General features: G+C 46.7%; 1 protein-coding gene across 1 annotated transcript in view; it reads right to left on the bottom strand.

The window, feature by feature from the left end:
• Positions 1-14,038, bottom strand: part of LOC147014742 (protein bicaudal D homolog 2-like) — a 178,649-nt gene extending 164,611 nt beyond the window's left edge. The window contains exon 1 of the mRNA XM_085852932.1: positions 13,743-14,038. Within this exon, the coding sequence (XP_085709058.1) occupies positions 13,743-13,964 (222 nt within the window). The 5' untranslated portion in view covers positions 13,965-14,038. The remainder of the gene's footprint in view (positions 1-13,742) is intronic.
• Between the last annotated feature and the right edge of the window lie 818 nt (positions 14,039-14,856).

Raw genomic sequence — 14,856 nt, 5'->3', positions numbered from 1 at the left:
ATTCTGGGGGCACCACGGTATAGGCAAACACCTATACTCCGATCTCTAGCGGTAGCGCACGGACGACGCAGACTGCCATGGAGGCCGCACGTAGGTGCACGGCGGGCGTAGGGGAACCGTGCGTCGACCCTGCGTTGCCCGCAGGTAGTCACACAGACCGCAAGGCCACCGTGGAAATAGTGCGGCCGCCATAATTTTTTTGGGGGTTGGGAAAATTCATTTTTCATTGAGAAGAGCTTAGGGCAGCCGCACAAATAACGCAAGCCCACCGTACGGTCGACGTGGAACACATCTACATCATAGCTTGGCTTGTTGAATTGCTACGGCGAACATAGAAATGAAAAAAAGTGATAACTCCGCGCTATAGTTCCACGGCGACCCTACGGCCTGTAAAATATAGCCAAACGGCGTAGGGCCTCCCTGAGGCCACCTCAGTTTCTCTGCGGCCGCCGCACATTTCTGTCAATTCAGAGGGCGTACGGCCGCCCTCGCCGTAAAGCAAATGTGACCTAGGCCTTACAGCCAAATTTTCCTCCATGCCTTCAATTAAAAACTCGAACCACCACCACATCTATGAAGCCTGTCGCAGGTTACCCAGTCTGGGAAGATAGAGGTGTCAATTTTGCAAAGGTCGTGTGCATACAACAAACATTTTCCCTCCATGTATGGTGTCAAACCCCTGCAGGTCAGTACCACCCTTCCCCCCCCCCCTTTGTCCTGCTTCCTCTCCACTTCCCACCCCCGCTCCTCCCCTCCCAGCTTCGCCCCCTCCCCACAACCCCCACCCCCCAAACCCTCTGCTTACTCCTTTCCACATCTTCCATTGACACTCCAACCACCCGCATGTCCGCCCTCACCGCATCCATGAACCTCTTCTGGTTGGCCTTCCTCCATTCTCTCCTCATGTTTACCTGGCGTTGCTCCATCTTCAACATCCTTCTCCCGATATACTCCGTTTCCCTCCTGTGCACATGTCCAAACCATCTCAATCTCGCCTCTCTCACTTTGTCTCCAAACCGTCCTACCTGCGCTGTCCCTCTAATACACTCATTTCTTATCCTATCCACTCTTATCCACACACTCTTGGATTACCGTACTGACTTCCTCCACTCTTGTAGCCAACGTGTGGCTCTCAACGGAACCCTTACATCTCCTCTCCCCATCAAGGCTGGAATACCCCTCCCCAAGGCAGTGTTCTCGGCCCCACATTATTCCTAATATTCATCAATGTTCTCCTTGACTCTTTGCTGATGACAACTCTCTGCAATGCCATCCCTCATCTTTCAGAAAAGCAGTCTGCAACCTCCTCCCTCTCTTCAGCCCTTGACAAAAATCACAGGATCATCAAACACTTGGAATATGTCTTTCAATCATGAGAAATTCCTCACACTCTCTCTCCAAAAGGACCATACTACAAACCATTCCATCTACTTTCTCAACATCCATCTCAAGGTCACTCAAACTCTTGAGCCTTGCTCTCAGCCATGATCCCTCTTGGGCAAGCCACATTTCAAAATTGGCCTCCAAAGCCAGATGCCAACTGGGCATCCGCCGCTGTGCAAAGACCTTCCTTGGCACACCTGAGCTCCGATCCACCGACAAGGCTTTCTTCCGCAGTTCGATGGCGCATGATCTCTCCTCAAGGCTGGCTCCTATGCCTCACACCTTGCATAGCTTGATGCTGTTTGTTGTTGAAACAAAGGCCTTCAATATCATTCAAATCTTTCACAATGAAGCTCATTCAATGGGAATTTCAGTTCACCATTGCTGACAGATCAGTGGGCTCTCTGTTTTCTTCCACCTCATTTCTGGACTTGCAACCTCTGCCCTCTCCATGCTTTGTCCCCCGACCCCAGGTATGTCGAGTATGCACGTGGTCCACCAGCAACTCCCACCTTGCGAAACAGCCTAAATCCCAAATCACTGCTCACCGACAACTCATTTACATATTCCTCCTTTTTTTCCCACCTTCCATAATCTCCTCAATCTCATTCTTCCCTCCAGATTTTCAAGACAGCTGTTCATCTACTTTCTCTCTCCGCCCTGCTGTTGGTGTTTTCCCCCCTTCTCCTTCCATTTCGTCGATGTTCTGATTTTGTTGTGTGCCATAGCTCTTCCACGAGCCGAGAGCACATATCAATGGCGAAGAATCACTGAAACATGATACCAGCTGGATCCAAGTCTTCACCAAATTTAAACCAATTTGTCCTCGTCACACACCCAACCGATCCACAAAGTTTCGTCTGAATCCATAAGGAACTTGAGATATCCTGCTCACAGACACAGACAGACAGACAGACAGACAAGGGTGAAAACATATCCTCTGTCCACCTTCGGTGACGAAGGTAACAAATAGAGAAACATGGAAGAGATTCAGAAAAAAAAATTGGGTGTCTTGTGCTTGATATGCTGCGACAGGGCAAATAAGGGCTATTTACAGGCACGAGGACTTTGGCCCTTTCATATTTTGACCGAGTTTTTATTACTTTCTCCATATTCTCATAATTAAGGTTTGTTGAAAGTGTGATGAGAAAAGCTCAGATGGTAAAAAAAAAAAAGTTGTGGCTTAGACAGAAACACACAAAAACAGCTCCATCTCCCATTGTGCCGGTGAGGGAGGAAGGAGGGAGAGGAGGAAGTGGAGGGATAACAATCCAGGAACTAGAAAATGAAGCATCATACAAAAAAATAAATAAAACACAGAGTGGAAAAGGGCCACAAACAAATGTGTAAAACAATTGTCAAGGAATACCTGCGTCAAAAGAGGCCGATCCTGAAAACGTATCTCTCCCCAAGAAACAAAATCAAAGCCATAAACCAACTGGCACTACCAGTGTTCCAATACAGCTGCGGAATAATAAACAGGCCACAAGTGGAAATCAATAAACGAGATATGAAAACAAGGAAACTCCTCACCAACCACAAAATGGTCGACAAAAATCAATGCATCCCGAGACGAGGAGGAGGCAGCGGCCTGATGGAGCTCAACCAAAGTGCACAGAATGACAACTGTAGGATTGGCTACATGAACGGTTTGACAGACCAACGAATCCAATTTGTATGCAAACACGAAGATAGCAAGCCAGAAAAAGATAACCCGAACTCAACTTGCAAACAAGTTCCGAAGAGAGGCGAGAGTAGAAAATGGCACGCATGAAACTGAAACAACACCACCAACACCAACACCACGTGTCTCACTGGCAGGGTGATTCAATGTGTGCGCCGTCCCCCCGATGGACATTAAGCTGGTGTCCAATCTGCCGACATTAGTTGACGGATGTTAAAGATCTCACAGTGTCCTCCGTAAAGAGTAGGTAAGCTATTGCCGGCACCATTAACAAATTGTAAAATCCTGCCACAACTACCCCTGAGAATGGTATGGCAAACTGCTTCTGTCGGACCAACGCCCTGAAACACAGAATATGGTATATCCAACATCGGATCAGATATACAAGGAAATTAAATGACAGGAATAATCAATGAGAGATCTTACTTGTCCAATCTGGTCAGGTAGACATTATATGTATGTGATGATAGTGCACCCAACACAGTCGACTATTATTCCCTTGTTACGGGTCGTTCTCAATGGCGATGGGTTCATCCCTTCTCGTATACTTCGGACAACTTACAAAGAAAATAAAGAAAGAAATAACAAGAAATCTTTCACAGGAGAAAATTCTCTACAGTGAGCAAGTAGGACATTCTGATGGAAACGGAATTCCCAAAGGTTTGGTACTACGCACGACCGGGGAGAATAATAACACTGCACTTCTCTCCTGCGCTCGATAACACCGTCCGTCACACGAATCTTGCTCGGGATGAAAAATGAAAGAATCTAAAAGGCAGAAATCCAGTAAATATATCAGCCACAATATCCTCGCGCGAGCGGTACTATCTATTTAATGGCAACCGATGGGCCGAGACACGGGCACGCCGCAATGAGCGGTCGTTTTAGTCCACCCCATGAGTAACAGAGGGGGGTTGCGCCGAGTGCAGCCGCCTTTGCCACACGTGCGCACGTGCGCTACGCCTGAGCCAAATCCCAGACAATTAGCAGGATGAATTGGAGTGCAATTTGTGACCTTGACCGACTAATAAGGGAGAGAAGCAAATTGGTGAAATGGTGCGTAGCAAAGGCAAAAGGCACTGGGTTCAAAAGTCCCTGACCGACCATCTGCTTCCTCAATTAAAACAGATGTCCACCTCAACTCCCCTCGGAAGGTGACCCAAATGTTCCTGAGCCAATATGTCGAACTGCATTGGAAAAGCGACATCAAATGATGGACCATTCAAACAGGGGGTAAATGTATGCTCAACTGCGCATGTACATCAATTAGTCGTGATTCAACGAAAGGTGGGGAATGAAGAAGATGGAAGTGTCAACCTCCAAAATATGTTTCTTCTCCAGAATCTTGTCTTGTAAATCCCTTGATGATGTTCTATGGGGCGCGAGGTTTTCATTTATCCACCACGACGTGTCAGTAGGTGATGAGTAGCACTTGATAATACCCACCTCCGCCACAATAGCTGGGACAGTATGATATTGTCAGGAAACACGGAGGCACTGTGGGATATTTAAATGTCTACAAAAGGAAAATGCTCTGCATTACCATTTATATAATGCATCGATTTTTACAGCAACCATTAAGCTGGAAACATAACCATGTTGTGTTGCAGACTTGAGGATACCTGGGGACGAAACCCGTTACAAATAACCGTGAGTGCTATAAGAAAAGGGCTGGCATGATACCTTCGAGGGACGCACCTTGGCCTCTGGGTTTGAATCCCAACCCGGCTATCAACTTTCACCTTGATGTTTCGCAGGCAGTGAGATTCATCAATGCGTGCCAACCGTTGGATGGATGTTAAGCTGGGTGTCCAGTCTGCTGGAATTCAGTGGAAGTTCAAGATCCCACGATGTCCTTTGTGAATAGAAGATGACTTATCGCTGCTAGACTGAACAAATTACCAATTCCTACTTGTACCCTGCGTCAGAGTGGCGACCCATCGAGGGTTGTAATGACAGCCAATAAACCGATTAGGTACAATCGAGGCTCTGGAATAGCATGGTGGTGCAAAAGGGAGCGAACTAGTGATTCTACTCTTTTGTAGTGCAGGTAATTTGCAGTCTACCTTCGATTATACTGCCATCTCCTAATACATCACCTTGTGGAAAACTAATAAATGGTTTTTCATGTACAATGGTCAACACTCCCAAGGGAAAAAGGAAACTGTATATCAAGGAATAAAGGCATGCCTAATTTACACACCTCAAGACATGGGTGATTTAATGTTAGACTAGCTGAATTGGAAAGCAAAATGTGGATCCATATACTATAGAGTGGAAGATTTGATCACAAAATACCATTATAGGTTTGGTACAATAAGGAGCCATCCTCCTGTTGCACATTAACAAAAAAAAAAATGGTGAGAATTATGAAAACTCCCATAAATATTTCCTATTTAGTCTCCTTTCCCCCTTTCCACAGGCTGGTATGATACCCGAGAATAGGCATGGGGAGACCACGGCATAGTTTTGTGCGGCCCACAGAGCAATTAAAAAATGATATTCAATGCAGCCCACGGTGCACTCTCACCATGTGATGATCATACCAGTGAAGTAGGGCTCGAGTCCGGACTTGAGTCCATTTTGGGGGGGGGGGGGACTCGGAATGCCAAGGACTCAGCCCAATTCCAGCAAAATTTAGTAACAATAAAAAAAGTTTAAAAAGTAGCTTGGACCATCCTTACCATATCTTACTCTCACCTTTTAACACGACATTTCATCCTAAATTAGCAAAAGAGACATGAAAATATCTTCTTTATACGTTTTCTCAATAACAAGGGATGCCATTTATAATACAGGAAGAAAAATCCCAGGGATGTCGGATCAAAAAGAGGTCATGCGATTATACACGGCAAACGGAGAGTTGTTTTGTGAGGGGTTAAATGGAAAAGATTTAAACAGAGAAACTGTGTAGTGACACAGTTATTGGTTCACGAAAAAAAATAAGTGACCACTATATTCGTTATTGTTGTGTGTCTGTCTGCCTGTCTGTCTGTGTGTGTGTTGGGTAGTCGATCTGGTCAAAAAAAAAATTTTTTTTCAAAAAATCTTTTGACATTTGTTCTACCCTTATTATCAGTATTTAAAATGGCGATTTCAGTTAATACAATGGCAATTTCGATGAAACTTGCTTGGTAGGTTCATATCGTAACCTAGTAGTGTGCAAATGAGAACCGTTGCTATGGACACCACCATTGCCTAGCAACGGGACTTTGAAATTTTAGAAAAATCATAAAAAATTGATTTTTTCGAAAATCTAAAATCGGGCCACGAGCGAACGTGGGCAGTACATTCAGCCATATTGTCAAAAATTTTCCAGCCGGATCCTATGAAAACTGTCGGAGAAGATAGACTTTGAATGAACCCTGGTCGAAAACAATAAAAAAACAAAGTTCGTTGTATCTGAGACTACGAGTCAGATATACATGAAACTGGTATGGTCGGTTCATGATATGTCCGAGTTATGTGTGAGAAAGAAACGTTGCTATGGACCCTCCGTTGCCTAGCAACGGCCGAAAAACCTCTAAATGTGGGAGTATTTTAACGAAAAAACGATCTGCAGCATTAACCCTTGAAGCTAGAATCATGAATTTTCTTGTGCTTAATCCTCAGGTCATTCTCTATCGAACGGGCCTATCACATCAGGTTCTATTGGGAAGTCGACTACCCATGTCTGCCTACCGGCTTGTCTGTCTGTCTGTCTGTCCCAAGCACAGCTCCGTGGGTTTTAATCCGATCCTGACAATTTTGGTGGGAGGTTTATATCACCTAGTTGTGTTTTCTTGAAAATGGGCGTGGTGCGCCCATTATGGGCGGAGCCACGCCCAAAAAACGTGTTGTTAGGGGGTAGCCGATTTCAATTTGCATCTTCTCCAAGGGGGTTTGTCGAATCTGGCAGGGGTTTCGGTATTTGGTTAGCCCAATGGCACATGCATAGTCCCACGGAGCTCGATTTTTCATTGTCGTCCCAAGGTCAAGGTCACAAGGTCACAAACTTAGAAAATTTCGAATTTTGACATAAAAATTACCCCCGTGCGGGAGTGACGGTCATCTCTGCGAGAAAATATATAGCCTCCTGAAGGTAGGGCAGTTTTTGCAAACTTTGAAGTCACGTGACGCAAAAACGAAAGCGAATATTGAAAATCCGGCCTGACAAAATTTAGATATTGTCCCATAGATTTATATGCCACAATCAAATTCAAGATCGCTTGAGAAATGGCGGAGGAGATAGAATTTGAAAATCGTCATTTTCGCAACGGAAGGACGGACCGAAGGACATCTACACCCATATTATTAGGTCATGCTCGAAGAGATGACCTAAAAATCAAACGACCGCTAGGATGACTATTTTTTATGCATAATCTTGAGGTCATTCCCCACCTCAAGTCTTCAAACCATTTTTCTCGATCTCGAACACCTTGCCCGTGGTGCCCCCTTCAAGTTTGTTTTTACGCTGATTTCATCAAAGTATGGATAATCCGAGGAGTGTGAAATGCCATATAGCCTATATGACGTTATATTTAACCTCCGCCATCTTCGAAGATGGATGGAGATTACTGTTTCACCCCTTTCTGTTTGTTTGTTTGTTTGTTTGTGAACAGTATTACGGAAAAACTCCTTGACGGATTTCGACGAAACTTGGTGGGGGGGTTAGGTATGGTCCAAGGATCATGCCATTAAATTTTGGACTTGGTCCCCCCCCCCAAAAAAAAATTGTAAAGAGAAAAAAAAAATGCTTTTTTTTTTTTGCATTTCTACATGTTTTAAGTGATTTCCAACCCCCCCCCCCCAAAAAAATTGTTAGAGAATTTTTTTTTTTTGCATTTCTACATGTTTTAAGTGATTTCCAACCCCCCCCCCCCCCCCAAAAAAAAAAATTTAGAGAATTTGTTTTTGCATTTCTACATGTTTTAAGTGATTTCCAACCTCCCACCCCCCCCCAAAAAAAATGTTGGAGAAAAGAACTACAACTCTGTCAGCACTGTTGACATCATATGTAATGAATAAGATATAAGGTTCACTTGAGTGACCCAGCAGTATTGGCGGAGGAGGTTTTGCACTCTCCCGAGTGCTCCCCCTCTAGTTAACCTCTGCCATCGAAGATGGACGGACGTTACTGTTTTCACCCCTTTCTGTTTGTATGTGAACAGTATTACGGAAAAACTCCTCGACGGATTTCGACGAAACTTGGTGGGGGGATTAGGTCTGGCCCAACGATCATGTCATTAGATTTTGGACTTGGTCCAAAGTCCAATATGGCGGCTATGGCGGCAAATTTGAAAAAAATATTTGAATTTTTTTTTTTTGCATTTCTACATGTTTTAAGTGATTTTCAACCCCCCCCCCAAAAAAAAAAATTGTTGGAGAAAACATTTTTGCATTTCTACATGTTATAAGTGATTTCCAACAAAAAACATGCCAAAATTATAATTGCGGCCGATTTTGGAACTTCAGGTGGATACACCCACGTAAATCAATTTCTGTCTCAAGCAATCCAGTTATGACGAATGAATTGAGTATGTAAAAGTTTAAAGGAAAAGGGAAAGTTGCAAACTATAACGTCAAATTGAATGAATAGGATATTAGGTTCACTCGAGTGACCTAGCAGTATTGGTGGCGGAGGTTTTGCATTCTACCAAGTGCTCCCCCTCTAATTTTCCTGGAATGCTCCAGAGGAAGTTTTACACAAAGGTCATAATCCTTCACCTTTGACCTTTAAAGGCCACAAATGTCAAACTTTCAAAGTTGTGGGACTCGAACCGGGTTTTCGACCTTCTTCGACGAACTAACTCCAATAAGCGATAGCACGTATCCTGTTTCCTTATTTTAATGTCCACAACATTGTTTTGTGACCTTTAAAGATTATGCAACAGTCAAATTTTGAAAGTTGTTGAACGAAACCCGGTTTTTGACATTTTGCAGCTCATAACCTGTCACTCGTACCACATCATGTTGATCATTTTTATAACTTGGTCAAAAATTATCATATTGTCTCATCCTTGACTTCTGAAACAATCTACATCGTCAAATACAGTTTGTGAACCATCGTCGTCTTCAGACTTGTCACTTTTAAAATTCTGGTTTCCGGATTCGGATCTTCACCAAAATCGAGTCATTTTGTCCTCATCACACACCCAACCTGTCCACAATTTCATCCGAATCCGTCCACAACCTTGAGATATCATGTTCACAGATAAACAGCCAGACAGCGGTGAAAACATAACCTCCGTCCATCTTTGGCAGAGATGAAGATATTTATAAACAAATATATTGTGTAAAAGTATCATTTTGCACTCACAAACTGAGTGATGCACATTTTATACCTTTTACCAATTCGGCTCAGCAGAATGTCATCACAAGAACAAAGGAAACATTTCAGAATTTAAACAATAAATTATCTCAAAGGATGTTCGAACCAAACTAATAACAAAGGGTTTCAGAAACACAGACAGATGACAGTAGTCAATATCAATGTACAGTCCTTCAAATATGGATTACAGAGGTATTAATGGAGTCGAAGATGCACAAATCCACAGCATTTGGGATTTGTATCAGGGTCCCCGCAAATTGTGAGTCATCGGTTCAGATGACAACACGCAACACATGTGTGTTTCATGAAACATGAAAATTGCTAACATCATAACATAGTGACCCCGAGCTCAAGTACATCAACGTATATCCCTCGGGGTTTTTGTGCTCAACGTAATGTTTATAGAACCTGCAGAAAATGTGAATAAATAAATAAGAGTGTAGCACGGTATTGCGTGAAGATGAATGTATTCGATGGTTAATCAATAAAGCACAACTGTGGTGGGGAATTGTGCGTTGTGAACCCTGGCATATGTGGGCGGAAGAGGCTAGCCGGGGGTGGAGGGAAGGGTTGTATACATGGCCTAGGATCGTGGAAACGCGAGAACACAGAATAGATCAGGACACAATAAAGCAAGAGCAAGTGTAAACACCAACAGCAGGATTAAGGGAGAAAATAAACGGACACGGACAATCAGGGATGCGGCTAAGAATGAGGGTTGGAGAAGATTTCAGGGGGTGGATAATATGGATACAGAAACAAAACTGGCGGTAGGGGGAGGGGGGTAACGGGGGTAGTAAAAAGTCATGGTTTTGGATGGGGGATAATCTGAGATTGTGGTGAATAGATGTCTTGAAGATTTGCAGTGAAGAACCACCAGCTGTTCAAGACAGCTATTCACCATTTAAATTGGACTCAGTACATTTAGAGACCAAGCTGCGGAGGACATGCCTGGTGCTGGCTTCATGGGTAGGGTGGTGGGCTTGAGATCCGAGGGTCCTGAGTTCAGATCCTGCTCGGCCATTGAATCAATACCACCAGGTTGGGTTGACTCAGCTTGTCATCCTTCCGAGGTCGGGCAAAATGAGTACCTGCATGCTGGTATCCTGTGTCGGAGTGGCGACCCGTCCAGGATTGTGCCCGATAGCCAAGGAGACTGCTACGGCAGCACCGACGCCCTGTTCAGAGTATGGTCCCAATGGATGGATGGATGGGGAGTACTGTGCTGCTAAAATACTTTTGTAGTTCATCCACCAAGATGAGTATGAATTGATGTCTCCCAAAATTAACTAAATATTTTTCATGTTGACGTCCCGTGATGAACAAAACAGAGAGCAAAGCGAATCTTCCCGATCTTCCCAATAAAATCAGTGTGGATTCTTTTGTTCGACCCTTAGTAACCGGAAATGGACGTTTACTTGACTCGGTGTTCCATGTTTGTTGTGATGACCTCAACACCTAACCCTCCATCTCATTTGGAACTACTGGAACGGTACTTGGTAGAGTGCATACCTCCGCCAGGCTGAAAAGTTTACGTCATCTATCCCACTGATAGTGGGATGTGCATCCAGACCCGAACCAAAATCAAATCGGCTTGTTCTTGTCACCCAACCAACTCATCCACCAAGTTTAGTCATAATCTGTCCACAACCTTTTGAAATATCGAGCTACATAATCGGTTTTTACCCCCATCTCTCAATGGTGAAGAATCACAAAAAAAAAAAAACAATTGTACCCGGACCTTCAAAATCGAATGACTTCTTCCTTGTCACACACCCAACCAGTCCATCAAGTTTTGTCAGAATCCCTTCATAACTTGTTGAGATATCCTGCTCACAGACAAACGGACAGGAGTTAAAACATAACGTCCATCCACCTTCAGTGGCGGAGGTAACGAGGTGGGATGTCCGTCACTTAGTAGAAACATGCGATACTGCCATCGTCACTACCGGAGGAAGCACGCAAAGCCGGCTGTTTTGCAGAAAGCTCCGCACTTGTCCCTCTACTATGTTCAAGTATCAACTCACTGGCACGTCTCGTCGAAAACGCCTCCCAGGGCAAGCGGCTGAGGCTGCACATTCGCCAATGCTTCGCAATCTCCATTAACCCGACGTCTGCTCGGCCTCACTCGCCCCTGTGGGAGATTGACATTCGGTCATAGGATGCCACAAGGTCCACCGCGGTCGCGCAGACAGGGCACACTGGCACTTTTTTTACGGACACCGACCATCGGTTGGCATTTTGTAGTTGGGAGCTTACGTCGAGACGTTGTTCGTACAAATAAATAAATATATATATAAATATATAGGGGGCAGCAGGATAGGATTGTGCATTCGGGTCACGTGATCGCCGACTTGCCATCGACCCGTCGCGTCTTCGCTGCAACCCCGACAGGGTAAGACTTCATTGGAGATCAGAGTGCTGACGTAGTGCCGCATCTCAGAGAATGCCATACTTTGGATTGGGTTGTGAAGCCGGCTGTCTTGTCTGTATTTGCACTACGTATGTTGAGAATTGAACGGTGACTTTAGAAAAGCACGTGCCACTGTGCGACGTGAACCTGTCAAATTCCCTACCCAGGAAAGGGGGGGGCAGGGGGGAGGGGAGGGTCAGCTGTTTGACAAGCACAACCTTCAGTGAGACGTTGGCCCGTACATTCAATTCCACATTGAGGGTTAGTGTCACGTAAGAGACCGGCGTACAAACTACCAATCGACGTTTAAATGAGCATCGTTGGCTTTTTGGGGAAGAGGGAGAGGGGTGAACCTTCAAAGGGTTGTTCATGGTTGAGGTTGTTACACTTTTCAAAGTGGTTAAAGGCCAGGGATTTGTTACCTACACAAATGTGGTCCAATGTTTGACCCCCTCATTAACCCTTTCCCAGCCATATGCTCCATACATGCTATTCCCATGTTTTTTAATTTTTATCTATACCTCTCTCTCTCTCCTCTCCCTTCCTTCTTGTTTTTTGATTTTCATTTGTGCCGACCACCCAGTACATCCGGGAAACGTACGTACCGTACCGGTTTAACTGTGACCCTCACCTGCTCTCCTGGGTTCGGAGCAAGGATTTGGTTTTTTACACCATCTTCTCATCTTTGAGAGAAATTAAAAGTAGAGTAGGTCCTCAGAAACCCTGGAGTTCCGATGGACCTGTGGCCAAGCACAAGCATGGAAGCCCAGACGGCAATGTGCCCACCCAGATGGTCACCTCGCAAAGCTGGCGCGTGCAACCGACTCCTCATGGAGGATAAATACACGACTCGAGGGACAAGCGGTGATGCCTCCAAAACGGTCTTCAAGGAATCTCGACCTGTGCCCACCGTGCTCAGCAGGGAGTCTTCATTCTTATCACGACACGTTCACATGTCATTGAATGGGATTCCTCGCAAAAGAAGCAACATTCCTGGGAAGGGGCCGGAGCCGGACATCACACGGAAGATGGTTTTTGTGCACGAGGAGGACGATCAACAATTCCCAGTGGGGAAAAGTAAAGCTCACTAACCTAATTAACCAGGACTATTTACTCGAGTTAAGCAATCATACTGATGAAGTCATTTCACGAGTTCTGGGCTCTGCGCGTTCGCAAGGGGGCGGGGTTACGAGCGCTCGCAAGGGGGCGGGGTTACGAGCGTTCGCAAGGGGGCGGGGTTACGAGCGTTCGCAAGGGGGCGGGGTTACGAGCGCTCGCAAGGGGGCGGGGTTACGAGCGCTCGCAAGGGGGCGGGGTTACGAGTGCTCGCAAGGGGGCGGGGTTACGAGCGCTCGCAAGGGGGCGGGGTTACGAGCGCGCGACCACTTTGCACGTCACTCTGGACACCGTTACGTCTCAGCATCACTTGACGTCCAACACCACGACGCGTTCGAGCGCCGGTGGTTTCTCGGTGTAATTTTACCGCCAACACACACACACACACACACACACACACACACACACACACACACACACACACACACACACACACGATGCGTCGCAAGTGATGAGCGAGTTTACACTTTAGTCCGTAATCAGCGACCCTGGAACGTCTAGACCTTCCTCGTCTGCGATTTGACGGAGCGTCGACTTTTTCTTTTTTTTTTAATTCCTCCTCTCGACCCGGTTTTTCCCGTTAAAACGAGTTCGCGCGTCGTCGTGCGACGGGACCGCTGTCCTGGGACTCGTCTCGAGATGCTTCGTTATCGATAGACGGCTGTGGGTCCACTCAAACGTCGCCATGGGAACCAGCACCACATCCTCTCACCTCCTCGGACATCCCGCCCACGTGGCTTTTACACACAGACACAGACAGATTGCTCCGATTTGATGACGTCAGAGCGCGGGTGCGTCCGTTCCCTCCCGACATACCGTTCCCACGCAACACCTACCTCCTTGAGCGCGTCGTTCTCCCGACGCAGCGCGTCCCCCGCTCGCTCCAGATCCTCGTAGCGTTGCTGCAGTGCCTGCTGCTCCTCCAGCACGGCGAGTCCGTACTCGGCAGCCTGCACCTTGTCCCGACTCGCGTCGCTCAGCGCCCTGGCGAGCCGTTCCAGCTCGGCACGAAGCCACGCTTCGCCTTTTCCCGCTCTTTCCTCCTCCTCAGCCTCCATGTCGAGTCGAGCACGCGCTCCGAGCGCGCGATCCTTCCCTCTCGCTCGCGTTGCCGCAGTTGCCGGACTCGCCTTTCCCCGCCCCTTGTCCCCCGTGCCCCGCCCCTGCGCCAAGCCCCGCCCCCGCGAGGCTGCAGCAGTGGCAGCAATCAGCGGCACGTGGGCACCACGTGTTCGTTTCGCTTTAATACATCGATGGGCGTTTTTGTGGAAAGACCCTGCACTGATGGCGGAGGTGGTGGTGGTGGTGCACCGCACCGCACCGCTCGAGCGCCGTCACGAACACTCGCACTCTACCCGTCGATGGATCGGGTTACTTCGTTCATTTTGCGAAGACCGGATGACGTCTCGTGTTGGCCGCGGGAACGAAAACGAAGACTGGATGACGTCATCATTCTGTACCTCAACGAAGCTCGACCCCCCATCACCCCCGTGGCTGTCAAAACAAATTTAAATTTCGTTTTTCCTGCGACACTCACGACCCCAAATAAAGAGGTCACACACAGATGAGCCGACTAAACAACCACCAGCAACACCAAAAGGTGTTGAGGTGAAATGTCTGGGGACATTCATAAGTCAGGTCAGGCCAGGTCTCGGGGCCTTCGTCTGGCCATCCCCCAGGGAGATGCATCACCAATCCCCATCTCCTTGAGATGAAGATCAACCTGCTGCACCCCCGAGGCACGTGGTCGGTCCACTGGTCTCCTCCACTCAGGAGGTTCCCTCACTGAGAGAATCTGGTGAGCAGGATCAGGGTCAGGAAAACGAGCCACATGTCCATACAGCCGCAACTGACGCTCACGGACTATGCAGGTAACAAATCTCATTTGAGTCTCTCAGCAACCGCTCGTTGGACACAAAATCCGACCAGCGATAGCCAAGGATTCTCCGA

Source organism: Eptatretus burgeri, chromosome 13, assembly GCF_056783735.1.
Source record: "Eptatretus burgeri isolate ZD-2024b chromosome 13, Ebu_testis_v1, whole genome shotgun sequence".
NCBI classification, from domain to species: Eukaryota; Metazoa; Chordata; class Myxini; order Myxiniformes; family Myxinidae; genus Eptatretus; species Eptatretus burgeri.
Note: the sequence above shows the minus strand (reverse complement) of the source record. Positions and strands in the feature narration are given on the sequence as shown.